General features: G+C 49.5%; 4 protein-coding genes across 4 annotated transcripts; 2 read left to right on the forward strand and 2 right to left on the reverse strand.

Annotated features, from left to right (window-relative positions):
* Positions 1 to 792: 792 nt before the first annotated feature.
* LOC118513864 (pancreatic lipase-related protein 2-like) lies at positions 793 to 6,011 on the reverse strand. The gene is made up of 3 exons (XM_036060166.1): positions 4,838 to 6,011; positions 1,498 to 2,265; positions 793 to 1,012 (listed from the first exon to the last, which is right to left on the reverse strand). The coding sequence occupies exons 1-3, from the start codon at positions 4,996 to 4,998 to the stop codon at positions 901 to 903; spliced, it is 1,041 nt and encodes a 346-aa protein (XP_035916059.1). The 5' UTR covers positions 4,999 to 6,011; the 3' UTR covers positions 793 to 900.
* On the forward strand, positions 2,997 to 4,854 carry LOC118513862 (UDP-glucosyltransferase 2-like). Its single transcript, XM_036060163.1, has 2 exons — positions 2,997 to 3,156; positions 3,222 to 4,854. The coding sequence occupies exons 1-2, from the start codon at positions 3,038 to 3,040 to the stop codon at positions 4,684 to 4,686; spliced, it is 1,584 nt and encodes a 527-aa protein (XP_035916056.1). The 5' UTR covers positions 2,997 to 3,037; the 3' UTR covers positions 4,687 to 4,854.
* Positions 6,012 to 6,564: 553 nt separating the features above from the next.
* LOC118513859 lies at positions 6,565 to 12,589 on the reverse strand. The gene is made up of 4 exons (XM_036060160.1): positions 12,410 to 12,589; positions 12,007 to 12,320; positions 7,071 to 11,942; positions 6,565 to 7,010 (listed from the first exon to the last, which is right to left on the reverse strand). Exons 1-3 carry the CDS (start codon positions 12,448 to 12,450, stop codon positions 7,114 to 7,116), a joined length of 5,184 nt encoding a protein of 1,727 aa, XP_035916053.1. The 5' UTR covers positions 12,451 to 12,589; the 3' UTR covers positions 6,565 to 7,010; positions 7,071 to 7,113.
* Positions 12,590 to 12,917: 328 nt separating this feature from the next.
* On the forward strand, positions 12,918 to 14,716 carry LOC118513865 (glycerate kinase). Its single transcript, XM_036060167.1, has 2 exons — positions 12,918 to 12,989; positions 13,062 to 14,716. Exon 2 carries the CDS (start codon positions 13,157 to 13,159, stop codon positions 14,663 to 14,665), a length of 1,509 nt encoding a protein of 502 aa, XP_035916060.1. The 5' UTR covers positions 12,918 to 12,989; positions 13,062 to 13,156; the 3' UTR covers positions 14,666 to 14,716.
* The last annotated feature ends 5,761 nt before the right edge of the window (positions 14,717 to 20,477 follow it).

Consider the following 20,477-nt stretch of genomic DNA (forward strand, 5'->3'; position numbering starts at 1 on the left):
CACTTGGGTTTGGGTGGTGGGAAAGAGTTTTAGCAGCAGCATCGAGCGTTTGAGGCAGGGTTCGTTGGGTGTAATATTCATTTTAATAGGTTCATTCAATTACCCGCGTTTTAAAGTTGAATTAAAAATTTACAATTATTATGGATAGTATTTTTCTATTACAATAAATTTAAAGGAAGACAAAAATCGATGAACTTACCTGCACAAGCGAGCTACTAACCCTGCCTTCTTGCACTACATTCATTCATGAACACGATCACCGATCCACCGACTAAGGTCGAGTGAACGCGTTCACCAGCAGCTCATACTGCATAATAAAACACTTCACACGCCGCATGTAATCGATTGTAAGTTTGAAGTTCATGGAGGCTGACAGGGTTGTTCCGGATGGCCTGCTTGCCTTGGCCATCGGGTGAGGCTGTGATCACAGGTCGGGCCTCTCCAGTTCGATGATAGTAACACCTGATAGTAACCGCTGCCCCGTTTTACGTCACGAGCCCAATTAGTGCTTAATGAGATGGTAATTTTCAATCTTATTCTATTGCGTAAGGTCTCGAGACTTGTGTTGAGAGAGATATGGGTTCTAGGGAAATTAGTTCGAGTGAGTGAGAAATGTGTGACTTTTCAAAGCAAAAACTAGTTTACCAATTAGTGGTGAACATAATTAAGTTGCATAATGTCTTCCCTCAGTTATCATAAAAAGTTTTATGACAAGACAAGCGTCCTAATTTCGGGAGTCTCTTCCCCAAAAAACCACAAGCATAGCATGCGAACTCATAGACACATAGACGGTTTGCGATTTAGTGCGTATTATATTTCTGTCCCTTCTGTTTGGTGTTGGTCCTGGGTCCCGTCCGGTTGGTGCTACTCTGCTTGGTTGGTTTTGGCCGGCTGATGCCGCTAGTTGCCAATGTTAGCCGATATGGCCGCCAGCTCCTCGCGTAAGGAGAAATTTCTTCCTCTTGCGTAAGGCGGCATCATGTTAACGGTCAGGAAGTAGAGGCCTCGAGTTCTGCAGGGAATCGAAGAGTGAACGAGAAAGAGAGAGAGAGCAATGTGGTTAGTGGCCGCAGAGTTCCAGACACTTCCAGTAACTTAATCAAAACCACCGTACGGGTCATGCAATGCAATTGCATAACCATTCCTTTCGGGCGAGCATTTGAGTGAGGATACACGACGGATACCGGAGGAAGTGGAAAGAGTGATGCGTAATGAGACCGAAAGGGCGAGTGCAGACTGGTGTGACAATAATGCAATGTATCTGTCGCGTGCATCAATTACCAGGACAAAGAAATGGGGAATGGAGAAGAAGCTTAAACTGTCTGCAATCACGAAACGAGCTTCGCTGATGATGATCGTCGTTTGATCGCAAGCCGACATTGGAACAATCCAGATCTTCCCCCGTCTAATGTTCGCAAGTCGACGGGCTTTTACTTTCAACATCCCCGGCAACGCGCCTAGTACAAGCAAGCAGAAGACTACCGGTTTGAAACTTACGTGTTGGGAGTGTGCGCTCCCATAATGGCGACCTGTTCGTCGGACCCACCGGCACGGCAGATACCGAGCATGTACAGGTACCAGTGCGCACACCGATACCCGTAGAATCCCACCTGCGTCGCGATCGACTCCGCGTAGTACTCGGGCGCCCGGTTGTGGTTACACTCGCCCGTCGTCATCATGGTGCTCGCATCGCAACCCGGCTGCACGACGCCTCCGTTCACGAAAAAGTCCGTATGCCCACTCGGGTGTAGAATTCCGCGCTGGAACACATCCGTGTGGATCACCTGCACGAACTCCGCATCGGACTGGTCGAGCTTGTACTCGTTCGAGGCGAACACAAACAACGGTTTGGCCGGATCGAGCCCCGTGATGCGCTTCAGCCGACCGGCCCGCAGATAGTTGGCGATCATGCCGGAAGTTTGCCCGCCAAGGCTGAACCCCACCACGTGGATATCGTCCAGCGGGATGAGCCCGCTCTCGATGATGAAATCCAGCAGCTGGGCCGTGCAGTTCGCTACCGTGGGAAGATTTCGTACCGCCTGCAGATAGCAGGGCTCCAGTGCGAGTGGATTGTAATCGACGGAGATAATGTTGAACTCATCGTAGGCAAAGTACGCCGGTCTGATGGTTGGATTGGGAGCGTAGTCACGGTGTCCGGTGTAGCCGTGGATGAGCACTATCAGTGGACGACCTCTGATAAAGTTTGCAGACACGATCGACTGCGGGTTGAACATGTCCAGCTGGGTGGGATTCTCTTGCGTTTCTCTGTGAGGCGAATAGACGAGAGAGATGGAGAGAGAGAGAGATAGAGAGAGAGTGAGAGTCGAAAATGGGTCAAGGTCAATGTACTAAAACTCATAACCGGATCAGCGGTACCGATCAAGACTATTTGTCAAACATCAATCATACGAGGCACGAATTGGAAGTAGTCTGCCCAGTATTTATAGCCTATTTAAAGAAGCTCCTAGTCATGATGACAGCAGCAGATAAGATCAAGCGGGGAGCGTAAACGACGCCATCGAGTCTTACAAGAAGAATTACATGGAAGAAAAACTACATTTGTAAACTATAAAACTACACCCCAATGACGTCTGGCGAACTATCAATGAAGGTCTGGAACCGGCACGTTTCAGTCGCCAGACAAAGTCACTTATCAGCAGTTCTCACACGGATCGGGCGTGATACGCGTCCTACGATAAGTTTGCCGTGTAAAGCGTAGCAAAGCAATTGCACGCCTCAATGCCGCCCGAGCGATAAGTAGTCACGCTCGAAACTGCTCGCAGCGCCTCCCAAAAGGACCATCTCATTCTAAATCACGTGTAGGCCGCCGTGGGCAAGTGCATGGACATCACAGCCGTCGTCGGCGGGCAGTACTTTTGCCAGTCATGGCTGTTGTCTCAAGAGCAGCACCGTATCGCACACCTAGTTCCAATTTTACAATTGGCAGCTTTGTTGGCTTAGGCCCAGTGTGAGTGAAAATAAAAGCGAACGCGTTCCGCTAGCTCAGGGTCACTGTTGAGATTGATCTGACAGAGCGATGTGGTACCGTGGAGTGATGAAGGCGACCGTGCTGCTGGTGATGGTGCTGGTGGGTGTATCCCGGGCCGCCAACATACTGTTCATGTCCGGTGTGCCATCTCCGAGTCATTACATATGGTAAGTAGTTGTTGCAGTTCCTTTCAATTGGCAGATGATCCTCAACCTCTACTCTCGCATTGCAGGCTGCGACCACTGATGTGGGAGATGGGAAAACGCGGCCATAACGTGACGGTTCTCAGTGCGGATGTTGAGAAGCCTCCGCCCAACGTCACGTACATCCATCTGGAAAACTTCTACAGCACCATGTACAACACCTCGATGCGAGAGCAGCTGGACTTTTTCGAGCTGGCCAACGACAGTCCGTTCAAGATGCTGCGGCTGTTCGACGAGTTTGGTCTGAACCTGTGCGAGGCGGCCATCAAATCGGAAGGACTGCACTTCCTGCTTGGCTACCCGCAAGACTTTAAGTTTGATCTGTTTGTGAGTGATTACATGATCGGTCCGTGCATACCGTCGATCATCATGCATCGGTTCAAGGAACTACCGTTCATCCCATCCACACCGTACAATGCACCATCCACGTCGGCCGCAGTTCTTGGTTCGTTCGCATACCCCGGATTGGTCCCGAACCACGTGTTTGATGCACCCGAGCGCATGAGCTTTGTGCAGCGGGTGAAAAACTTCTTCTACGACATGTACGAAATGGCTCTGCATGAAACGTTTATGCATCCGGAAGCGGACCGAATTGTGCGGAAGCTATATCCGGACGCTCCCTCGTCGACGACGTTCTACAAAAATGTTCGCGTATCGTTCTCCAACGTGAATCCCATCATCCAGTACAAGGAACCAATGATGCCGAGCATGGTCCCCGTCGGAGGGTTGCAGATCATGCCGCCGAAAGCACTGCCGGATGATTTGCGGAGCGTTGTCGAGGGAGCTAAGAATGGATTCATTCTGTTCTCGCTTGGAAGTAATGCGCGCAGTGATACGCTAGGGCCCGAGCGCATTCGGAACATACTGCTGGCGATGGAACGGCTGCCGCAGTATCAGTTCCTGTGGAAGTTTGAATCGGACGAATCGAAGCTACCGATGCCGGTGCCGAAAAATGTGTACATCCGCGCCTGGATGCCCCAGAACGATCTGCTCGCCCATCCCAACATTAAGCTGTTCATCACGCACAGTGGGCTGCTGAGCACGCAGGAAGCGATCTGGCACGGAGTTCCGATAATCGGGTTCCCGGTGTTTGCCGATCAGTTCCGCAACATCAACTACTGCGTGGATGCCGGGATCGCCAAACGGCTCTCGATACAACACTTCAAAGCGAACGAGCTGGTTGAGGCGGTAAGCGAGATCTTGGCCAGTGATAAGTACAGTGCGAAGATGAAGCAAATGTCCCGACTGTTCCGTGATCAGCCCGAGAGTCCACTAGAGCGGGCGGTTTGGTGGTGTGAATGGGTTCTGCGGAATCCGGAAGCGGATCTGCTACAGTCGAAGGCGGTTCACATGAGCTGGTTCCAGAAGTATTCTTTCGATGTGCTAACGTTCACGCTCGCCGCTTTCGGCGCACTTTTGGTGATGTTGTCTAAGGTAGTTAGCATTGTTAAGGGAAGCCTCTCGACTGGTGGCAAGAAGTCGAAAGCTGATTAGGGGGCGCAAAAGCCGATTGGAATCTTAACTCGTATTAATCCTTAAGTCTACTACTTAATCGTATGCCGTGTGTGATACACTTTATGACCACGTGAGCCTAGTACAATCACCCTTTTGAAGGGCTGTAATAAACCCGTAAGAAGCCTCGTACCTCGTGTAGAGATAAAACGATACATTCTGGTTCGGACATCGCTTCACCGTCTCGAAACACTTGAGAAAGTTCCAGTCAGCACCGGCCACCAGCTGCAGACTGATGATCGTGCCCGAGACAATCACCACACTTAACCACCGCAACAATGCGTCTTTGAACATCACTTTGGAGCGAGAGAGAGAGCGAGCCGGATGATGTGATCTTCACTGAGGGTGCATTTTTCTTGTCCGTGTCACCAAGAACCGCCAAACCAGCCACACGCACCAACTGTCACGAGAAGCTCGTCAAGCATTCTAAAAGCGCAAAATTTCTCTTTTAACACTTTTATACCAAATTACGCCTGCCGATCGGGACGGGGCGATCGTTACCGGTTGGAGTCTGGTAGGAGGCGCACGCTTATCACAGAACACGTTCCGGGTGGCAATTATTCGCTCGGCGCGCGTTTATCGTTGTTTTACCGGTTGCCTAACAAGCGGGGGGAGGGGGTGGGGGCAAGAACTGGGGGCACTGCAACCAAAAACTGCAACACCGATCTGCGCAAAAGGTGACGTGTGACACGGCGAGCAGACCGGCCTAAACTGTGCCGCATTCTTTATCGAGCTACATCAGGCTCGATCCTCGAGCCTTCTTCCGAGTCATCTCTTTTTTGCAAGATTCTTGCCAACAGCTGCTTTTTGGCTGGGCATGAGCCTGCGTGTGTGTGTGTGTGGTGACCTTAATCGAACTTTTATGCAAATATGACGGTACCCCCAGTGGCGATAATGAATCGCACCACAGTATGTCGCGTCGATTCTTGGCGGGCTAATCTGCCGTAACCGCGTGTGTTCTTTTCTCCACCTTACATCAGGCGATAAGATGTTGTGATCTTGTTTCTCTTTTGTGTGGAGTATGTGATTAAAATGAATTATGATGTCTATGTCAAGGTGGCGAGGATGCAATTAGCTGTGCCTAAGCCACACACACACACAATTGAGGTCATGAACTTGATCATTGTCATAGGGTATCGATTAATCAAGTGAAGATCGACAAAGGCAGCTAATAATTCCTTCTTAGACAACAGAAGCCTCAGGAAGCCTCTTCTGACCAGCTGTTGCTGACTTCCTTGACATAATCATCCCTGAGATACGGTTCGGGATGAGATTTACAGCGACAGGCATTTTAACATACAACAATTTCTTGTTAACTACCCTGTTACCATGTAAAACAATGTAACATTGTACTACAAACACCCTAATAAGCGTTTGCCAACTTTGAAGTTAAGGGCGTTACGGCCACTTATCGCAACCGAAACACTGGTAGCTGCCTATTAAGAATAGCCTATTAAAACTGATTACACTTTTGGCCACTGCGAGGAACACTGGAACGAGGAACATTACACACACTGTCATGTCTGATAAGCAGGAATGGTGCTTGTTATGTCACTCTCGCCAAAGTCGAAGGGGGGAAATTAAATTAACATAAATAAATAAATTACGCCGGTGTTAATTAAGCACACATTAAGGGCACATTATAAATCACAAAGCAATGGCAGTGAGCGTTAAGATAGTCTCTAGCCGGTCTAGCTTTTTCTAGCCCGAGTGGAACCGTACCTCAAGGAGGAAGTTGGAATTTAGCGGTCTACAACATAATTAGTAAGATTAGTTTGGCCCTTTTCTTTTAAACCGCGATAATTTCGACACACGAAGGTTCTTTCCTACAGTAATTGAATTATTGACGCGTACACGGGGTTCTGTATGCAGCAAGTGTAATACAATCTTGTCGTGTTGAATTTATTTAATACTTAACGTAGCGCAACGAAAAAAAACATTGATACCTCTTTCCATTATGGCTCGTTTACCGGCGACCGGGTCTTAGCAAAACGTATCTCTTCTTCTTGTTTCACTTTCTGACTGATGCCCAATGATGAGTTCTCGTACCAAGTGTTCCACAGTTACACAATTAAAATAGTCCTTGTCCTTGATTAATGAGTTGACGCTAGCTAATTTAATCCTAGAGTTCCCTTACCACACTCAATTGTCTTGTAAAAAAACCGGCAACAAGTTTTTTGTTTTAATCTTATATTATACAATCGTAGCTAGTATCTGACGGTCCTCCGACTCAGATGAAGTTCCGTTAAATCCCTCTCCCGCTGTACACAATACCCACTATGAAGACATCAGGCTGTATCTTTACCCTACAGGAGGACAGAAAATGGTCAATGTGAAAGCAAATAAATTATTTTAATCGATCGTACCTTTGTTTCCGTAAAGCCTACGTCATTCGTCCAGCTCATACAGTCACTTGGACGAACCCTTCCCGTGCTGGTACTGCAGCGTCCTGCACGATTTCTCCACATCCAGTATGGTCTGCTCCAGTGGATTAAACACGTGCTGCAGCTCGGAGGTGGTCTTCTGCCGTTGGCTAAGCATCTGTTCGGCTCTGGCCAACGCTCGCATACCCTGCGCAATCACATCGTCGACAATGTCCTGACTGTACGGTACACCGTTCACTAGCTTGGTCCGTTTCTTGCCGCCATCACTGCGGACACTGTCACTAAAGCTGCTACTGTCACTGTAGCTTGTGATGCTGTCACCTATACTAATGCAGCTGTCATTGTGCTGCGAAAGCTCCTTATGCGTACGCTTACGGTCCGAGGTGGTCGTGGTGGTGAAGCTCGATCGACGGGATTGATCCGAAAAGCTAGTAGCGTTGGCTTGCGATTCTTCATACGTTTTTTGCGCTTGTTGCTGTACTTGATGCAGTTGGTCCTTCCACCAATCCGTCTCGGTGTGCTGCAGGAACTCATTCCTTCGATAACACACTTCCAGCGGTGGTGATCTGCTCGATAGCACGGCACGCAGAATCGTCTCGGAAACTAACGCTAGTATCGGTATCCAATAGCAGTGGCGAACACTCTGTCCCGTTGGTCGTGTTTCCGCCTCGTGCACATATCCTGCCAGCTGCGAAACAATGCCCTGAACGACTCGTTGCGTTAGTGTGCTCAAGTCGTGAACATCTTCATCCAGCGGCACCCGATAGCTCGACAGATAGCAGGTCAGTTCCGTTCTAAGTTGCGTGACATCCGATGCGACACCTTTGGTGGTTGCTTGCTGCGCGACATGATCGATCGCCTGCAATAGACTGCTGGGTAGCGGACGAAGCTCGAGCGATTTAAGCAGCTGTACGATTTGCTTCCGACGTTCGGAACTGTGCCAATCTGGAGGGAAGTACGCTTCCGAGAGTGGTAAAAATTTGCCCGTTTTCGTCCCACCCGAACCATCTCGAAGTTTGTCGAACTCTTCCGGAAGCTGCACGAATTGCGTTAAATCCTGGTCGACCATCGACTGTACCTTGTTGAGGATCGAGTTGTACAGCTCGACGATTGCATTCCCGTTCTGTCCGGCTAGCGTGTAGCCGTCTGGTTTCCGGCAAGCTTTATCCAGCCGGAACCACAGCTCCGAACCAACGCAGCACTCCAGGAAGTCCGTCAGGGGGCGCATCTCTAACCGCTCCAAATGACGCGGAGAGTCGAACTGGAGATTCGCTCGATAACAGTTCGTAAGGTAGGTGATTGCCTCTCGCAGGGTGTCGTTATCGGTTACCTTACTCCAAACAAACACACGCCACCGTTTCACCACTCCAACAACCAATCCTAATCGTTTTTCTAGATCATCCACCGAAACGGTGCCTGCATCAGCACTGTTTGGACTGTACAGCATAACTGCCACGCTTGGCCCCTCACTGCCCGACTCGGCGAGGATGTTGGTTAACCGCTTGCGGGCTTCCTCCACTTGACAGCGATCGCTCAGGAAAAATAGTAGCCCATCACTCAGCTTACACGCTCGGGAGCTTTCTGTGTCCTTCTCACTTGCTAACGATTTTCCTTTGAGTAATCGCATACAGATCGCTCGCTGTTCCTTGCTCACGTCCGCTGCGCTGTTCGCGCTCTGTCTTACATGCTGCTTTGAAGGTGGTGCCCTTGCCGCCAGATAGAAGTAAGGATGATTCATGTTTCGTTCGTCCTTCCGGAACGCGCAGCACTTCAGCCATCGATGTACGAAGCTCGGAAAGCCGGCCGATCCTTCCTCACCTTCCGCCGGTACCGATATTACCAGCTTCCAGCATATTGGTCCCGCAAGCCCGACCAATCGCGTTGGAGCGAGTGTCTGCAACTGATGAATCATACCTTCCAGCTGCACGAACGGATCGATCAGCTGTCGCTCGGGAAAAGCATCAAACAGAAACACTTCGCGCCGGACCGATCGATCCTGCAACACCTCATCCGCGCTCCGTTTCGTGCCCGCCGTAAAGCGAGCATTTAAAAATGGTCGCAATCGATCGCAGCGTGGCAGCTGATCGATCCCAATCGATCCATTCACAAACGACGGTGGTACGGTTCGCATCAACCGACGCCATCGGGCCGCACTTTGGGCGTGTCGGTGCCAGCGGTGAAAGTACTTGACGCTCAGCTTCCATGCTCGGGCCGATTTTATGCGCTCCATTCGCTCGTTCTCCTGTTTGGCAATGGTCGGCAGAAGGCTTCGCAGTATCTCATCCGACAGCTCGTCGAACAGCTCGTGTGGATATTGCTGCAGGCGCTTGTGTCGCGTCAGCGCCGTATCTGCAATATCGGGAACGATCTCCTGCACAACGGCATCGAGCAGCTTTTCCAACTCCGCCGCACTTGCCTTTTCGATTGCCTTTCGGCGCTCCTCTTCACGCTGCTCTTGCCTTCTTCTTTTCTCTTCTTCCTCTCGCTTAAGTTTCTCCTGTTTCTGCTTTTCGAGTTCAGCCGCTTGGTCGAGGTCTTTCGGAACGGGAAGCGCCATGCTAGGTTGCTCCTTATTTTCCATCTTTTCTTTAAGAGGCTGTTGGAAGAAACCTCCGGAAATTGCAGGCGTTGAAGCAGCGGGCACTGCCGGAGAAGGCATGGTGGATGCTTTCTCAAATAAATTCGTCCTTTGTCCGAAAGGATTGCCGGCGCTGGATAACGATTCGCCACCGAATGGCGATGGTGATTGGGAGAATCCTCCAAGTTTAGGCTGAAACAAGGACGCCGACGACGATGATGCAGCTGATGGTGTTTGTGGTTTTAATAACGACGTTTCCTTGGCCGCTTGGAAGAACGTTTGTCCGGTGGGGACTATCGTCGGTGGACTGGCGAACTGTAGCGTGGTGTTGCTGGGTTGATCGAATATGTTGCTTTTACTTGCGACCGTTGGCTTACTGGCAGTAGTTTGACTAAAAATGCTACCCCCGGACAAAGCTGAATTGGATGAAAGCGTGCTGAACAAATTAGCCCCATCAGCGGTGGGTGTTGTCGAGGGAGGATTAACATTTCCGAAAATACTTTTTCCAAAACCGGTGGCGGGAAATGCGGGAAATGCTGGTGGTGGTGCTGTCGCTATTTTGAAGATGGACGTTTCTGCAGCGGGCGGTTTGGGTTCGCTCGTTCCAAACACGGGTGGTTCCACGGCAAATGGCGATGGGGGAACGGGCTTCGTTGGAGGTGTCCGTGCTCGAGGAGAAACCCGCGGCACAACGATTGTGGGTGAAGGCACTTTGAAGATTCTATCGTCCGACATTGTTTCATCGCGTGGTGCGTTGAACGTCGAGCTGTCTACCTTGTCTTCCTCGATCGAATGAGCAGAAGGTTGTGCGTCTTTAAGGAAAGGTTTCGGTGGCGGTGTTGCATTCTCCTCGGTTTCTTTTCGGTCCACAAACACCTTCTCCAGCACCTGCTCTTTCAGGCATCCGTTCGCATCGAAACTGTCCATTGGACGCTGTACCGCTGAGAGCTGTTTTTCGAACTCCTCTAGAGGACGTCCACAGATGGCTTCACCGATCGATACGGTGCGTTTGCTCTCAACCAGCTTCACCGCACGGGTCGTGCGAAAAGGAACATCCGGTTTGTAGAAATTCAACTGCCGCGGCTCAAAGATCACCATATCGGTCGTTTCGTCCACCACAATTCCGTAATGATCGAAGAAAGCGTCCGCCTCTTCCTGGTCCTCGAAGCCAAGGATGCTCGTCATGTACTCCAGCGAGAAGGTAGCCGTCGAACGGACCGCGTACGCTTTCCGCAGGATGTCGATCGCTTTCTGTCGGACCTGGGTGAAGTACCGGAGCAAGATGCACGCGTTCATGTAGGTGGTCGAGCGAACGAGCTGGAAAAATCGCACGAAATTGTTTTCCTCCAGCGCGAAGTACACCGAGAGCGCAAACTGGATTTCGTTCGAGTGGATGATTGCCTCCGGCAGCTGCCGCAGCTCCCACAGGAAGTTGCCATCGTTCAGATACAGCAGCACCATATACGCTCGGAACTCCGCTTCCGATGGGCAGCGCTGTCCGCGTTGGGCAAGATCGGTATACATATACTTCAGCGTCTGCAGACATTTCGTCATGTTTTCGGTGTTGATTTTCTGATCAAACACGGAAGGATCCTCGGAAACGAGACGGGCCGCACAATGTATGTGGAAGCGAGTACACTGCTCCACCAGCTCCACAACGGTCGGTGAGCAAAGATCTTGCTGCGTAATGTCTTTCCGGATTCCGCGCGTCCGGTCCCAGATGTAGTGGAACCAATCGCTTACATTGCCCCCACCCTCAGCTTCCTCATCGTCACACACATCTGCCAGATTCGTAAGCAAAAAGTGCATCGTACGCCCCAAAGCGTGTTGCGATCGCAGCTCGTGCGGCAAGGGAAGTTCCTGATCGGCCGAACTGCGAGAGTACTGTTTGATGGCTTTCACGTGATCGATCTGACTGCCACCGCCGAGCTGCTTTTCGTACGACGGCACCATACACTTCCACTCACGCAAATAGCGCTCCTTTTCCGGACACATGTCCGGGCACGTTCCCTCGATGTTTTTCGCCTTCTTAATGTCGGTCGTGCGTTCCGTTGTGAGCCGAATGTAGCGATCCTTGGCCTCCAGCACTCGGCACCGTTCTTCCGCCGAAAACGCTGGCTTGCGGGCTAACGTTTCGAGCTCAGCACGCGCTTGTTTAATTTTCGGATCTACCTCGGTACGCACGGCGGGAGGTAATGCGGGTTTAGGAAGGGATGGACGGTTGTTGGCGGTGACGAGCGCGGGACGTTCTGCATTTTTGTAAAACGCCAACACATCTTAAAAGAGAATAGATTCGCAATGTTAAACTACAGCGCGCAAACGGGACTCTACGGGTCTTACTTTGCGAAGGTGCACCACGCGTATGGTCGATTGCTTCCAGCTCCATCTGCACCTCCAAATCGATGGGCGATGCGCCTACTTTCCCGTTGTCGCCGAACGATGCAGGTTTCAGGTCCGTCCAAGTGATGCTGAACGTCTGGTTCTTGTACTCGCCACCCCGTTCCAGGGCCTTCAGTGCCGACTCCGGATCCTCATACTCAACCGTACAAGCATGCCGGCTGGGCCGCAGTATGAAGCGCTTGATTTTGCCAAACCGGCTAAAGTGCGACTTTGCGACCAGCTTGTCCAGAAACAGTTCCGGAATGTTTTCGCAGCTGCAAACGACACGCGGACGGGAAGGGAAGAGGAGGGCACAAATGACCAAGCGCTTTAACACACTGCCAGCGACCGGTTCGCTACTTACGTGATTGAAGTGCGTGTTTCATTTATTCCGTTCGTGGCCATCGCGATAGTGGTATTAGCACAGCACACGCACAACACTATTTCTATTATTTCTTAGTTTTTCTTTTACAAAAACACGCTTCTTTTGGGCCGGCTTGCATTGGTTGTTTTGATTTCTGGCGCACATATGGGAGGTGGGCCAGCGTCGTTTGACGTTTATCGACAGCTTGCACAGCTTAGGGCAAGATGAATAGAGGCAAGATGTTGTCATACGCAATTGGGGTCAAGAAATTCGGTTTGGCAATGTGTGGCTGTGCAAAGAAATAAATTGTTTGAACTCAAATATTCAGTATTTGGAACTTAAATTTCTGCAATTTTGCAAATTACCATGATGAATGGAAAAAATTAACAAAAACTGCAATGAAAGTTTTTTGTATGAGCATACCTTCTTTCAATACAGCTTGGTATGGAGTTTGCTTTCTTCTCAACTACAAATCAACTCCTGAACTAGATCCTATATACGTGAAGATTAAATACGCGCTTAAATGACAACTCGCCGATAAACAAATAAACAGGTGCATTCGGAGCAACGAGAATAAAAGGTTTTAATTTCTATGCAGAACTACATTTTCATAGTGGCTTGAAGGCTCACAGTCTTTTCATATCAATTTCAGATTAAATATCTTTATCATCATTGCACGTTTTCAACAACTGGGCCACCTCGTTCGTATCTGCCGTACCTGTTCATACTTCTGTTGGATGATTATCAATGATAAGATTGTGGGGACAGATACCTCGAACGATGAGTACCTGCAATTATGCAAATGTTACTAAGCTTAAGCAACTATTCTTGAGTGGCGTGGATGCGGTAAAACCAGCGACACTGTTTGCAGAATACATCAATACGGCGAGCAAAATCCACGAAAGTTTCAATCACGAACACAAACGCTATCATGTGATCGGTTTCGGAAAAGCCGTTCTAGGGATGGCTGTGCAGATGGAAAATCTTCTCGGTAGTCGCCTTCGAAGCGGATGTCTAAGCATTCCACTTGGAACGAGCCAAAAATTCGCAGGAGATGTAGACTTCAGCCTATCACCAAATACCACGCTCGAAGTGATCGAGTGCGCTCGTAACAACCTACCAGACGAACGATCGCTGGTGGCAGCGAGCAAGATAAAGCAAATTGCACGTAGCATGACGTCCGACGATGTTCTATGCGTTTTGGTGTCTGGCGGAGGGTCTGCTTTACTTTGTCTTCCGAAAGCGCCCATCACACTGCCGGAAAAATTGAAGATAATTAAATCACTTTCCACAGCAGGCGCGTCGATCGAGGAACTGAACTACGTACGGATTGCTCTTTCGGATGTGAAAGGAGGACAGTTAGCGATGGAAGCCAGAAAAGCTTATCGGGTTTATTCGTACGTAATATCGGACATTGTCGGTGACCCGGTAGCATTGATTGCCAGCGGTCCAACCGTTGTTCCGGAGGGTGTGGATGTAAATGGGAAAGCGAAGGAAATTTTAATGAAATACCGGCTGTGGGATAAATTTCCGAATTCTGCTCTAGAAATAATTGCGAGAGCGGGAGATAAGGACGATCAAATTAATTTAGATAATAACGAGCTGTTTTTACTGGGCAGCAACGCAGTCGCTGTAAACCGTGTTGTACAAAAGGCTCAAGATGAAGGATTGAAATGTATCGTTTTATCAAAACAGCTGGAAGGGAACGTAGTAGAATTGAGTGCCATGTACGTTGAGTTGGCGGCAGTTTTATACAACTTTAAGAAAGGTCTTTTGCCGGAAAATGTAGTAACGGATCAGTTAAGAACCGTGCTGTTGAAACTAAACAGTCCCGACCTAGAATTGGAAGATTTTGTTAGAAACGTGATCGATTCGAAAATGGAACCTCTGCTGATCGTTGGAGCTGGTGAGCCAACCATATGCGTTTCCGGCGGAGGAAAAGGAGGTCGAAATCAGGAACTCGCTCTTCGATTTTCCTACGGCATTCGGAAACTGAGTCCGATGTCCGATTCGGTGTGTTTTCTGTCCGCTGGAACAGATGGAATCGATGGTCCGACGGATGTGGCTGGAGCAATTGGAGGATCGTTCGTAGCAAGAGAGTATGAAGAAAATTCACCGCACAAAGGAACATCGTTTATAGAAAATAATGACTCGCACAGGTTCTATGAGGGCCTTAAAGAGGGAACTTATTTTGTGAAAACTGGCCATACCGGTACGAATGTGATGGATTTACACTTATTGTTGATAGATTTTTAAGGAAAATGTAGGAATATTAAGTAAATAAAATTACTTTGGTTACATTTTTAATCTTCAAATTAACTCCCTCATAGCTCCTAGTTCGGCTGCCTAGTCGACCATTCTGGCCATGCTCCGTTCGTTTCGGTCCGCATTAATTCATTTTCTCCCGCCCGAGATTATGAGTCACTCAGCAGCAGCAGTAATAGTAGACGCACAGAAACACCGGAAGAGCGTCAACCAAACCGGCCATAATTTATGGCCATCTGATACAATGGCGAGGATGGTCTGTGAACTATTTTCCCCGCTTATGGGTGCGATCGTACCGGTGTAGGTATGGGTATTTTGTTTTGTTAATGAAATAACCGCCCCAAAATCAGCATGGGGCATCATAGTTAGTTCTTCATCGATCAAGTTTTTTCTTCGTACTACTACTGCTGCTGCTGCTGAAGATGTTGCTGAGACTTGGGACCTCTGGGCCTGACAAAAACCGGGGAAGCTCCCTGAGTGAGAAGAGGCCAGAGCCAGAGCCCTCGTCGAAATTAGCCCAACTCCAAAAACTAGACGATCGGACACTAACCAGCAATGGAGAAGAGTCATATGTGTGTATGTGTGTCTCGGTCGGTATATGTTCCGAGGTATCCATTCCACACCATCTGGCCATCGAGTCTGGTCGCTGTGCCGGGGTGTGCTCAATTTACATATTTTTACTGGTTTAATCTTAAAATTATGCAAAAATATAATAATTCTCATAAAAGTTGTACATCTGTTGGGCAGGCACACCACACCAGACCAGTTCTGCCGGTTGGCATATTAGGAAAGCGGCGTATATAACGTAAGCTGTGGAGCAACAGCAAGAAGACTTATCACACTGAGTGACGACGACGGCGATTTGGCGAAGAGATGTCATCGGCATCACAGTGCTCTGTCGTCCACCTGCAGCTAAAGCCCACGCGGACGCCGAAATGGCTGCGAAACTGTGTGTGTTTGAGACTGTGCGAACTTTTCGCTGACCGGGAACATAAAACACGGTTCGTTTTTTCTTTTTCTTGAGCCTTGGGCTCCTTCCAGGGTAAAAGGATAATGTGGAGGCCTCATCTGCACTTTGTGCCGCACCTTCTGTCCCGAGCCACATCATTCTCGTGTTACCATTTAATGGCGGGAGGCTCGATGCGCAACGGTCGAAAGAAAGTAAATGGGTAAATCCGATGAAATATGTTCTCCCGGCTACACTGCTGGAATCTGGAATCTGTGCTGATGCACGCAAAGTGATCGGCTGTTGTTGTGGTTTTTGCTGTTTGTTTGTTTGCTGATGCCACGACATTAACTTTTCTTGCTGACAGGTTTCCTTATCACAGTTTTCCTGCGTCCCACGAGGCTCTCGCCTCGAGCGCCTTGGACGAGGTGGCGATTTTGGGAATTTTAAGTTTCAAGAGCTCGCTTAACCTCATTCTCTGTTACCGGGGATGAAGAGTTTCTCGCCGGAGGAACACGCTGATTCACATTTATTTATAACGTGTTTCACAGTCTTGGACCACGAGAGCTAGGCTGTTAACGAAGTTTTCTAGATGGATTCCTACTTTCCGACAACAAGAACATTCCAATTGGAACTTCGATCGAGCTGGACATAAATTGGAAAATCATAACTGTCTCGTTAAACTCTTTTCCGCATATTAGCACAGCTGCTGTCCATCTTCCCAACTTCGTTCCAAGGTTAAGCAGTTAGCAGCGGCCGTATCTCCGCAAAATCGTTAATTTGCCACAATCCACACAATGGTGCCGACCGATTATTACACCACCGCGGTTGCTGTCACCGTCCGACCGTACCGCAGAGAAAGAGAGAGAGACTGCATGGAGCCACGTCGGCAAACTCCAACTGCAGGCGGCTACGGTCCGGCATCGTGAAATCAGACTAAATGGCAACTAGCAGGCGGCCGTTCCCAGTTCCTTCCCCAGCAACTTCGTACCTCAGTAAGGGGCCGTTTCCGGTGCGCGTTTAATTGGCTTCGCTCTGATACGGCGCTGGCTACGACCGGACCCGGGACGCTAATTCTAATGTGGGAAGAAATGGTCCGTTATGGTCATTTCCCGAAAAGGGGTATTCTTCAGGTATTGGGCCTGCTGTGTGATTTACTTCCTTCCAACAATCGCCCGCGACAGCACGATCGAGTGCCGGCACGATCGTCGCGTTCCGTTACCGAGATGGGATGGCGTTGAAATTCTTCCCGTTCTCTCTATCCAGGGCGTAATTGCTCAAGAGAGACTAGAGGCTAAGGGGGGCACGTGGGGAGTTTCCAGACACGCGGGTACGCTAATTGAAGCAAACTCATCAAACTAATAAATTGAATAATCTTACCAACCGAAAAAAGGAAGTAGCTGGAAGTGGCAGGAGCTGTGTGTCAGCGTATCTACACGCCTGTGCACACCGTGGACTAGACCAAAATTCTAGCTCCGTGGATAAACCGTATCAGTTGCCTGCTCGACGCGGCTAGTCCCCGGCCGACCGTGGTGATAGAGGCGGACCAAAAACGACGATGCCCTGGAACTGGTGAACTGCAGCGAGCACACTGCAGCGGAGAATGCAATTATCAGCGATCGTTACTCATTGCGGCTAATTGCTGCCGCACATTCTTGAGCCTCGCCGTCATCCAACGGTACTTGCTGGAAGAAGAAGACAGCATAAGCAGAGTACCCGGGGGATGAGTGAACGCCGGTACGCATACGGCGCAGTTTGACCGGATGGACGTTTGAGGTGAATTTCGTCGACGTTGTGTCTGGCGCTGTGGCTTGTGGCGAGTCCATCCACTCCCACCGACCGGGCGTTGAATGATGGTGCGCTTCTGAAGACTCTCGAGGCGCAGAAAATTTCACACTCGACACGCCAACGTTACCGGCGAGTCATACGCAACCGGTTCGAACGTTGGAAGTACCTCTTGGGGAGATTTTTTGGGAAAAGATATCCAAAATGTTTTCTTTTCGTTGGAACGCTAGACTTCAACTAGCGATGTTGTGTGCTAAACTAGTTTTTAAGTTTGCTTCCACCTACAAATTAAAAACTCGTTTCCCAACCCAAAAAAGCAGAAGATCCCTGTCCCATGGGGGGATTTTCCCATTAAAGTTGCTAATGATCGCGTGTGTTTTGGAGTTGGAGCTGAGCTTCGACTAAAATGACGTAAATATTGAGGGTTAGAATGCATACTCAGTGACTGATGACGTCAAGTGTGCCAGTGTAGTAATTTGAAGTTAATCCTACTGGTGGGTCCTAAACAAACCCCTAACAATCGCGATTGACAATCAAATACGGCTCTTTATCAGACTGCCGTCAGGAACCCTCGTACCCTCGAAATAAAACTGGAAAGCTTCAAAGTGAGCCCAAGTGTGCTCACCCTTCACCGCTCATTAATGCTCATTAAAAAAGGGAATTCTTCGATCGGAGGGAGCCTCCCTTTTGCGGGCCCTTACAACGCGGAAAATGCCGACGAATGTGAACGTGTGAAAAAAGAATTAGAAAATCGTAGCCTTTATCTTCACCCCGACGGACCCGCACGGTGGTGGCGGATGTGCGTACTCAGCAATTTCCTGTCGGACCTTACACAAACTCCCGGAGGGACGAAGAAGCTGCTTGGGAACCGTTCCATCCACTAGCAGTCAGCTGCCCGTACGTCCAACCCGGGGGCCCCCTTTTTTACGAGGACTTGTGTGAAAGAGAGAGAGAGAAAGAGAGAGCAAGAAAGAGGGACAGCGAACCCACCAAGCGAACAAGTTTGTTTTAAAATTTCTCACTAATTAACAGCTATATTCCAGGCATCAATAAAAGCTATAAAAATAATCATAAAACAACAAAAAACAGGTGTCCTATACACATCTTTAATCATCCACTTCGTCACGAAGTGGTCCCGCCACTGGCAGGGGACCACAACGCGCACCAGACATTCTACACCATTTCTCTCTTTCTCTCTCTTCCATTCTTACGATCAGCTCTTCTTCAACCTTACCACCCCGGAAATCTCGAAGCTCGCGCACCTTGTGGCCTAGGAGATTGGCCTCGAAGTGTTGGCCGTTTAGCTTCAGCCTTCCAGGTCTGGTGCGTTCCCATTTCCCAAGTGGCCACAAATTCCAGGGCTGAATCGCATCCAAAATGCATTGGCAACAATCTCCCTGGAGCGTAGTTACCCATCTTGGACATCGTGTATCGCCCTAATCACAATACTATTTCCCGCGTGGAGTAGCCTCCTAACGTAAGAACGAGCTTGGTGGCAACTCGCTTCTCTCGCTCTCTCTCTCTCTCTATGATATGACATTCTTCTTCTTGTTTTTCTTATCTCACTATCCGTCGATGCCCGTGTCCCTCTGAGCCCAGCGAGTGTTTGTTGATGATTTTTATCGATTATCATTGCATACCCACTGGCCCGGGAGCCGTGGCTTGAACCAAACAAACGTCTAGAAACAGATGACTCTGCCCTTACCTCCACTAGAGTTAGGGGGAAACTCTCACAAGTCTCTGTAAGCTTTGGGCGCTTTTTCGATCGTTCGATCGAGCGTTACGATCCCGCGGTTGATGAAAATGCGCGAATGAGAGGGCAAATAAAGTTTTATTATGAAAGGCCACATTAGGCTGTGAATATTGGGCCCCATGTTTGGCCGATGGGGTTTTATGGCCGTTTGGGGTCATTAGGTTGGGCACAAGGGACGTTACGTTAGGTGAGCATTGTGAAGCTAAAAGCCAATTGCGGCAGATGACGATGGGTCACAGCTCTGAAAGGACTCTTACGAAATCTTCAATATTCGAACCAGGTGGATACAGACCTGGAAGGGTGTAGCTTAGTGAAACAAATCCGGGTTACGCTTGGATTCGATCTTGCAGAGGCTAAGTAGTGGCTCATGATGCCTGGAAAAAATCATAGGGGAATGATCGTTCCAGCGCATAGTAACCCATGTTGTACTTAGATGTCAAAGATGAACCTAATGAACTCGAATGAATCAGATCAGATTGGTTTCAGTAGAATTTGTTCCTAAGTTCCTGAGCGAGTGAATATTGGAGTGCCATGCAGTTCCAAATCTCATCTGACATTTCGTACCTCGAACCTTACGCAAGAACTCTCCAAGCCAGCTCGTTCGCGAACGCTCGCCTGCACCTGACTGACCGAGCTGCCGTTCCCGTCCGGAGATTGTCCATGGCACTGTGCAGCACAAGATGCGCCATTAGCTCGGTTGGCGACTGCAACCTTTCGGACCGTCGTACGTTCCATCTCTGCAAAGTTCTGCTGCTGATGAGCTACACGCCTTGCTGCGCCTTCTCCAATTCTCGCCCCTCACCGCTCCTGCCCGCAGCGGATTGTTTTGCCGTTTGCCGTCTGGAGCTGGAAACTTCTCTTTCACATTCCGACGGCAACGCAGCAAACGCGGGCGGAAATGGCACCTGGTTTTATGTGCGAGCTCGCGCGCGCACGCGCACACACACCACCCGCCTGTACAGGGGGTTAAGGAGCTGGAACTGGCGGCTCGTTGGGGTGGTGGAGCCTGCCTGGGAGGGAAAAAATACGTTGACTCGAAAAAACTGAAGGCCACCGGTTAGACCGGTTGCAGCCTCGGAGCGGTTCGATTCGGACTCGGCGGACTGTTGCCGCCACCGAGGGGCCTGGGCCAATATAGCAGGGCTCGCGAAGGGGGACGAGAAACACGTTCTTATTAGTAGCGCGGATTGGTTGTAGTAATGTTGTTAAAGTTGTTTAAGATGTGTGCCTGGTCTGTTTTTTTGTTCGCTGGTGCTTCGCCGTCTCTTCAATTTCAATTCGCCCCTTTGGCGATGTCATCGATGTCGTAGTGGTGTTCG

Source organism: Anopheles stephensi, chromosome 3 (genome assembly GCF_013141755.1).
Source record: "Anopheles stephensi strain Indian chromosome 3, UCI_ANSTEP_V1.0, whole genome shotgun sequence".
NCBI classification, from domain to species: domain Eukaryota; kingdom Metazoa; phylum Arthropoda; class Insecta; order Diptera; family Culicidae; genus Anopheles; species Anopheles stephensi.

Coding starts and splice junctions, on each gene's coding strand:
- LOC118513864 (XM_036060166.1), bottom strand. CDS start 4,998: ATGTTCAAAGACGCATTGTTGCGGTGGTTAAGTGTGGTGATTGTCTCG. Junction 2,266..4,837: donor TCGTTTTATCTCTACACGAG/GTACGAGGCTTC, acceptor TTCGCCTCACAG/AGAAACGCAAGAGAATCCCA. Junction 1,013..1,497: donor GGAGCGCACACTCCCAACAC/GTAAGTTTCAAA, acceptor GATTCCCTGCAG/AACTCGAGGCCTCTACTTCC.
- LOC118513859 (XM_036060160.1), bottom strand. CDS start 12,450: ATGGCCACGAACGGAATAAATGAAACACGCACTTCAATCAC. Junction 12,321..12,409: donor GAAACACGCACTTCAATCAC/GTAAGTAGCGAA, acceptor TGTCGTTTGCAG/CTGCGAAAACATTCCGGAAC. Junction 11,943..12,006: donor GCGTGGTGCACCTTCGCAAA/GTAAGACCCGTA, acceptor TTCTCTTTTAAG/ATGTGTTGGCGTTTTACAAA.
- LOC118513862 (XM_036060163.1), top strand. CDS start 3,038: ATGTGGTACCGTGGAGTGATGAAGGCGACCGTGCTGCTGGTGATGGTG. Junction 3,157..3,221: donor TCTCCGAGTCATTACATATG/GTAAGTAGTTGT, acceptor CTCGCATTGCAG/GCTGCGACCACTGATGTGGG.
- LOC118513865 (XM_036060167.1), top strand. CDS start 13,157: ATGATAAGATTGTGGGGACAGATACCTCGAACGATGAGTACCTGCAAT.